At 38.2% G+C, this 8,526-nt stretch overlaps 1 protein-coding gene across 2 annotated transcripts in view; it reads left to right on the forward strand.

Moving 5' to 3' along the window:
- rps19 (ribosomal protein S19) overlaps positions 1-3,787 on the forward strand; it is a 236,409-nt gene extending 232,622 nt beyond the window's left edge. For both annotated transcript variants that reach the window (XM_079893626.1, XM_079893625.1), the window contains exons 3-6: positions 43-143; positions 2,327-2,510; positions 2,873-2,927; positions 3,730-3,787. In XM_079893626.1, coding sequence (XP_079749752.1) covers positions 43-143; positions 2,327-2,510; positions 2,873-2,927; positions 3,730-3,756 — 367 coding nt within the window. In that variant the 3' untranslated portion in view covers positions 3,757-3,787. The remainder of the gene's footprint in view (positions 1-42; positions 144-2,326; positions 2,511-2,872; positions 2,928-3,729) is intronic.
- The last annotated feature ends 4,739 nt before the right edge of the window (positions 3,788-8,526 follow it).

Consider the following 8,526-nt stretch of genomic DNA (forward strand, 5'->3'; position numbering starts at 1 on the left):
AAGTTATACTGTAGTTTATTTTGTAGCCTATTGTTTTGACAGGTCGGGGAAGCTGAAGGTGCCAGACTGGGTTGATATTGTTAAGCTGGCCAAGCATAAAGAGCTAGCTCCCTGCGATGAGAACTGGTTCTACGTCAGAGCTGGTGAGTGTGCCATTTCTTTTACAAGAGCTCTTGGACATGCATAAAATTTAAAAAGACTCAGATACTGGAGAACAAGTATGTTGGCTTTGCCTTTGTTAACTTCAGCCATGTACCACACTTAACCTTTCTTCAATATATATTTTTTATTAAAAGTCATGTAAGTATCTTCATTTGTCAAGTCAGTGTAATTTTAGCTTTTATATTCAGTTATTCTGTACCAAGTATCATTATTGCCAATAGACATATGATTGGTATGCATGTGTTGTCAATACCAATAAAGTTCAATGTTTATCATTTTAATATGCTATTGAATACTTGGGCTCCGTTCAGACTGTCCAAATCCGATTTTTGTTCATATCCGATCAGATTTAGCAGTGTGAACAGCAAAAAAATCAAATTAAATCCGTTCCAAGCTACATTCATATGTGGTTTGAAATCCTATTCAAATCGCATTTCTGGAAATCTGTTTCTGTCTGATTTCGCATGGTTTTTGTGACCCTCACACCACATAAAACGTAAATGTCAGACGTTGTTATAGGAACAAGCTGAAAGTCGCTGCTGAAACTAGTCTGTATTCCAAAGTGCCAGATGAGCAGAAAATGACAATATAAGGGAGGCATGTTTGTAAACCGACGGAGACTACAGTCCGGGAAAAAAGCCGTTGCATACCAGCCTACATTTCTGCCGCTGCATCATACGACATAGTAGATTAGCGATGTGGCTACACATTGTCATGTTGTAAAATTTAAATAAAGACATCTCTTTTGCAAACCCCTCCATGTTGTTGTATTTGCCGTATTCCTAGCAACGCAATGTCGTTGCAATAGAAACCAATGCATATATCCTGTAAAACGAAAGCTGCATGGACACACAAATCGGATCTGAACAGTTGTGATACACAGTGTGGACATCAATAATTTTACATCAGATTCCAATCGGATTTGGACTGACAAGTGTGTACGTAGCCTTAGAAATGTTAAATATGAACCAATTGCTTAAATACAGTGGAAAGTGTTTCTAAACTAGCCTATACATTGTTTCAAGTTCTTGGTGTGATGTGAATGGTTCAGAAATAAATGGCAAGCAGTGGTGTGTATAAAACCAGACAGACAGATAGAAATATAGGTCTGTCGTGATTGGTTAATCATCTGATTGTGCTTATTCGATCCAATTGCAATTATTTGAGATGACCGCAAGAATTGTGCAGTTTAAACTTCAATCACGTTTTGCCAAAGATTATAAAAACTGTTGTAAAATATAATCAAATGCTTGCCTTCATATCAAATAAAGGTTTGTGGTTTAATCAGACTAATATTGTATTATATAAATATTTTCACAGCATTAATGCTACTCGGCACATAAGTTGCAGGTTTACATTTATATGTTAAGATGTGTGTTTTGAGCAATGAAGGCATTGAACTGCTTGTCCAGCTTTTCGGTATGCAAATTTTAGCAGTAACAGAACACTTTTTTTTTTTTTTTTTAATTGTTTATCTAGAGAATTTGCATGGAAATCATTTATGCTGTTATGGCTTGCATTGTGTGAGAGGAATTGTGAGCAGAGTACGTTATTATCAGAGTACTGATAATTTTCAAACGTTTATAAAGATTCGCTGTGCAGTACAGTCGTACTGTGTTCTAGCTGCTTTGACGCGACTAATGTTAAGCTCACGACCTCCCGAGTATCTGAACTCACACCGTGTACGTTCGTCTTTAGTGTGGTTAACTTTGTTTTGCTGTTTTGTGGTCGATGATCCATTTGAATGCTTTGTGCTGTAAGCACAAGTGTCATGTTTTTCAAATGATGACAAAGTTTAGTGGCTTTTTAATGTCTACTCTGAGAATCTGGTGGAAAACAATGGATGGTAAAAGCAAGCAATTGTGTCAGGATTGGGCTCTATTATTAATGACCTTGTCCTGTTAATGTGTCAGCAGTTTCTGGTGTGTGCTGAGAAACTGATTAGACTTTCTGAAACAAGCAAAGATCCCACTTGACTCGCTGTGTATATTTAAGAGCTGAGTTTGAGTTGTTAGGTACTGATATTAGAGATTTTATGCTGTGCAGCGCTGCATTTTTGCTGTGAGTTTGAATTGACTTGCATTTGGTGGTTTCTTGGCATGTTGCCTTCTATTGTCCTTCACTGCCCTGAAGAAATCTCTCCTGACCCTCTGTCCTCTCTCAGCCTCTACAGTGCGTCACCTGTACCTTCGTGGAGGTGTTGGCGTGGGCTCTATGACCAAGATCTACGGTGGGCGTAAGAGGAATGGCGTGTGCCCCTCTCACTTCAGCGTGGGTTCTAAGAACGTGGCCCGTAAAGTGCTCCAGGCCCTTGAGGGCCTTAAGATGGTGGAGAAAGACCCCAATGGGTGAGTAGACTGCAGACTTGCCTTTGATTATATATGATCTATATGTACACTAAGCCCAAGCCAAATTTTCCTAACGGGGCAATGGAGTATATTGTATATCAGTGGTGTCCAGTCCTGCTCCTTGAGTGCCACTGTCCTGCAGAGTTTGGCTCCAACCCCAATTAAACATCTGTACCAGCTAATCATTACTAGGCATACTAGAAACTTCTAGGCAGGTGTGTTGAGGCAAATTGGACCCAAACTGAGGCACAGTGGCCCTCAAAGAATGTTCTGACACCCCTGATCTATGTTGTTACTGTGATAAAAATCCATGGTTATATTGTGGTTTTTCCAACTAATTCTCAATTGTTTCCATTTCCCAGTGGGCGTAGACTGACCCCTCAGGGGACCAGAGACCTGGACAGAATTGCTGGGCAGGTAAGAAGCTGCTTATTGTATTACTGTATTTGTCAACTTGAACATTTGTTAAAAAAATAAAAATAAAAAATTCTAAAATCACTATTGATTTAGTCAAGTCAGGCTTCTGAAATTAGTTAGATACTGTACAACAGATGGTGGTTCTCAGAATTCACATGAATTAAAGGAATTAAAAAATGTTACTTTTAAATTTAAAAATTAAAATGTTACAGGTACAGATTAACCTATTTTCACTTAAAAGGCCTTACAATTAAGTTTTGACTGCAGTAGCTTTGATTTAATGTGGACACAGTACTATCTTCAGAAAGGAAATGCATGCACATCCCCTCCAAAGCCTTCGCTTGCGTTTCACCACTCTGTTGGTCCTCCGCTTTCCCTGCGAGCTACCGCTGTGCGCCAATCCGATGCTGGAGGAAGTAAACAAGCCGATTGAATTTCATGCTCGCTGGGCTGCCGTATGGCTGCATTTTATTCTGCCTGATCCCCTTAATGAGCTGAATTCAGATGAGTTAACGTGATTTTCTTGTGTTGTGCTTGCCTTGGCTGTGTTTTCTGCACTCTGACTCTTTCCAGGGCACTGTTGATATGCTTGGCTTCTCATTGGTGTTATGAGCAAAAACAATGTCAGTATAGATCCCAATGTTTTTCTTAATCTCCTGGCAACCAGAACCTGAATGGCTCCTAAATCTTTCTCCACTGTTGATTTGTTTCTCACGGATTTTGGTTCGACGGTGCAGGAAATAACCAGACTGATGTGACGATGTCTCTTAATCTTGATCTCTTTCTTCTTTATCTGTTGCAGGTTGCTACTGCAAGCAAGAAATCTTGAAGTGTAAAATAAACTTTTTTGAGAAACCAAACACTGTGTCTAGTGTCTTGTTTTGTTTTTCCTTAAGGGACAAAAGCTGAAAAATGTAATAAAGACATTGTCTTAATGTTGTGTAAAAAAATCATTCCTCCCCTCCATCCATTGGTTAACTTGATGTTCTTTTTGCTTTCTGTTTTTGTCATATTTTGCATTAATTCAGTCTCAGGTGCTTCAGGCAAATTGATTGCATCATCTTCCTAGAGTCTGATGAACAGTAAGGCTGGATTTGTGTAACTTGGCATGGATGCTGATTGATTTACTCATTAAGACGAGTGTCTTTATTTCCCTTCTGCTGGTTTTGGCAGAGGAATTTGGAGCAGTTAATGGATAAATGCATGGCAGTGGAACCGCTGTGTGTTGAGCTGAACTGTGTGGTTGCTGTATGGTTACAGTGCCATCATGTGGGCTTGTATGATATGAAGTCCATTTGGTTTGTGTTGGCAGCCAGAGTTCTCTCCACTACCTGGATCATGTTTTGTTTCCATTTTTCAAATGATGAAACCTGTTGTATGAACTCGTTCTTTGAATATTAAACCAATGATCTTTAATTTCACCAATCAAGAAAATCTCAAATTATTGACTTCCATAATATGGAGAGAAAAAAAATGATGGAAGTCAATGGGGTCCATCAACTGTTTGATTACTGACATTCTTCATAATATCTTGTGTTCAGCAGAAGAAAGAAATTCATACAGGTTTGGAACAACTTGAGGGTTGAACTTGGGTGAACTATCCCTTTTAAGTTTGTTTGTTTAGGTTATCTAACACAATGGTTCTCAACGGGTTTGGCCATGGGACCTACATTCGCTTATATAGTCTTTAAGCCGTGAACCCAAATTTATTTCATTATTTATTCTTGATTCAATATCAATTCACGTGTGTATATAGCCTACTGTACATATAAAGACTATTTTGTTGAATGCAGTTTGCCTTTTTAGCGCTATTTTTTACTTGAGTTAAATTCAGTATTTCTTGCATTTATTAATATGCACTTGTGTGTGCCTAGAAGAGTATTGTTAAACTTTTAAGTATAATATCTGAAATATTTAGTGTTTGATCATGTCTACATGCAAAACCTAAAAATAAGTAAGCAGTTATGACCTGTGATACTCTTGAGCAACTAGACTAGTAGATACATGTATATTTATTAAAGATACAGGCACCTACTGTGTAAACCATGGCATTACAAATGAAAATGATTTTTCTGGCCACAAAATCCTCTGCATTGGAATTTAAAATCCTTTTCTCCATTTTAACCTTAAATACTACTCTATTGTAATCGAAGTAATAAAAAAAATATTATTTTAAGCTGTCATTAATGGGCCATAATTATTGCACAAATTGAATTTAGTAGCCTACCAAAAGATCTCAAAATATGAAATATTATTTAACTAAAATATAGAACATTTAATAAAAAAATAAAAAAAGTGTATGGTCACATTTGACCACCTATGAGTGTGATCAATAAGGAAGGAATACCTGAGGGTTATATACAAGAAAAACATTAACATTAATGTTGCTTCTCCATCACTCTCCAGAATAAAGTGATAGGTCTACTGTAAATGTCTTCGACGTAATAATCAATGCACACTATGATGCAATGTTTACCAAAAATTGCTGCATATACCTGTATCCTGCTTAAAGCCATTAAAATGTATTTACAGCGCTGGTTTGTTTGGAACTAATGAGAGCTCCATGAACCACGTGACCGTGTGTCGACGACGCCGGCGAGATCAGAGCATGTTTTTTTCAATGGCTCTGGCTTCAACTGAGGCGCTACAGCGATCTGTCATGCCACATTAAGTGTGCCAAAACGGTATTTATTGTTTGAATTTCGTATCAAAACGTACAAAATTTGAAAGCTGAGACTTTGTTTCATACCAAAAGCAGGGTTGGCAACTTGGCGTGAGATTTACTTGGGCAGAACCTGAAAGCGCGTGTCTCACGCCACATGCGTGAGAGTTGTGAACCCTGCATTTTGTAACTGGATCGAGCAGCTATCCTGCTCCTGCCGATCCACTGTCCTCCACAGTTCATCTCCAACCCCAATCAAACACACCTGCCTTTAATTTTCAAGTGATCCTGAAGACCTTAATTGGTTGCTTCAGGTGTGTTTGATTAGGGTTGGAGATGAACTGTGCAGGACAGTCGATCGGCAGGAGCAGGATTGGGCACCCCTGGCTTAATGTAGGCTATTGTAAACAAATTGCTGTTCTAACCCAGCGACCTTTGTTTTTTTTTAATCGTACTAGCCTGGCTAGATGACAATTATGTGTGCGTCTCTGCTAAAGCAGTTATGCTATTTTGAATTAAGCTAACGACATATGTAGCGGAAAAGACTCTTTGATGGGGACAACATATCGCCAATAAAGTAATATTGTACAGTTAGTGGCTCATGGCTGGATAAGAACGGCAAATATAAATTCACCAGTGGCAAAAACATGGGTTGGACTATAGTTTTAGGCTAATTACGGTTAATGAACGCCAGAGGGCAGCAAATATCAAGATTTGTATGGAGCGCGAAGCTGAGCTGCATCAAAATAAAATCTACTCATGATGCAGATGCACCATTTACTTTCGTTAAGGAAAAACATGAAAGAAGTAGAAAATAGTTTCTTACATAATAAATAACATAGGCTACCGTCAAAACGTAGGCTACGATTATATCAACACATTTTGTTCACGTCGGTGTCACTGCAGACAGTTGAAATGTCCCGGGTGATTTGTGTTTGAGTGCCGATTTGTGTTGTTTACTGTTCTGTGTTTGCTTGACACAATGTTTGTTCAGATGTTCCCTGGGAAGATGTTTCATTCTCTGTGTCCACTGCTCCGCCTCAGTTTATCAATGGTCGTGTAAATAGGCCTACAGAATCTCTTTTTTACAAAATCAGTCATCAACATAATTGGCGTTTCTGCGTTTGTCCTTCATCTCTCAAGAGATAGCCTGACTCATTTCATAACATTTTCATATCCCCCACTCAACTCGCCAGCTGTTTGGGAGCACCTGAACCACTCCTCTCTCTGTCTCTACCCTGTAATTTGGAAGCAAGAGAGAAAGATAAACATGTCTTTGAGTGATAGAGGAGAATGTCAAGAATGCTGGTTTAGAAGGTGTTGCTGTTTGTTCACTTGCTACTGTCTGAGTGCGGCTTGGCCTCCAACGATGCCGCCGCCGCCGACAACTCCGAGCCCTGCAGCCATCACGTCTATTATCTCGCAGGGCATTGTTTTCATAATGGAGTCTGTGGGTGTGTATAGAGGAGATTAAAACAGTAATTACTACATTTAAAATTACAACATTAGATAATTAAGTTATTGTGCTCATGCACGCCTGTTTAAAGTCACCATAGAATCAAAATGGACAATTAGATTTTTTATGGAATATTGTATTTATTATAAATGATTTATCTGTGCACATAATAATCTTTTTTTTAAATATTTTTTTTATTCATGTGCCCTCGTAATTTTTAATCAAAATAATTCCCCCTCCCTTTGACATCTCAGATGACGTGTTTACTGGCCTGAGGGCGGGACAATCTGACAATCTTATGAGATTGCACAACCCCATCTCATGGCAATTCTTATGAATTTTACGAGATGGCTAATTTGTACGAATTCATAGCCTACAACCTCACTCATACGAATTTGTTCGTTTTTTGCTAAATTGTACATATTTTGAGTTGCCCAATTCATATGAATTCGTAGACCCCGCCCCTAAACCTAACTGTCACTAGGGTTTAGACAAATCGTACGAATTTGTACGAGTGAGGTCGTACGAATTCATACGAATTAGTCACATTTTACTTACTCGTACGAATTGGTCGTGAGATAGCGCTGGATTGCAGCAATAGGGCCGGTTCACACAGAGCGCGTTTTTGCTGTTTAAAATGCAAGATGCAGGTCAGTGGAATGAAAAAAAGCTCAAGGTCTATGCGTTTTTTAAAAGTTGAACTTTTAACTTGAACGCATGCGCAAGACGCTGCTGAAGACGTGAGATCTGAGCGCAATGGTTAAAGACGTCCATCTATTTGTGTTTACATTGAAAAACAATGGAATGCAAAAACTCTTTCTGTGTGAACGGCCCCATAGAGTGCAACAGTGCCTGCCCCCATTTTTCAGTGCAAGTCTTCCTTTCATAAGCCATTAAGGATTCAGATAGCAGAACTGACAACCATATTCTGCTGCTGTGTGAACGTAATATTCTTCAAATCATTTAAGAAAGAAAGGATAGGCTAGATAAACACTTATTAAATAAATAAAAATTCTTTCAAAAAACTATGAAGAGTTGTTTTTATTACTAGGGCTGAAAGTAGAATAATCAATCGATTATTTCTAACAAAACAAAAGAGTACTACTGTGAAATTGGTACTTCAAGCTTCAATTGCTCTGATGGTTGGAAAATGCCTTATTATTAAATATAAATATGGGTATTAAATATGTCAAATTGCAATGAAATGATAACTTTAATAAAAGTATCAACGCAATATGTCTATGTATATGAGTACAAATTAATATTAATATGTTAATATTTGTATTTTTTGACTAATCATACCAAATTGGCATGTTAAATTACCAGCCCTAATTTGTATCTTCCTAATAGTTTTTCTTCCTTTAAACTTGACTCTGCTTTGGTCCATCCTTTGACAGGTGTTTGACTATGTCTAGCAATACGAACCCAGATCAAGTGCCAAACAGACACACTCAAACACAGTGTTTCTAACCCGCATCTGT

This window comes from Squalius cephalus (assembly GCF_949319135.1).
Source record: "Squalius cephalus genome assembly, chromosome: 15".
Classification (NCBI taxonomy): domain Eukaryota; kingdom Metazoa; phylum Chordata; class Actinopteri; order Cypriniformes; family Leuciscidae; genus Squalius; species Squalius cephalus.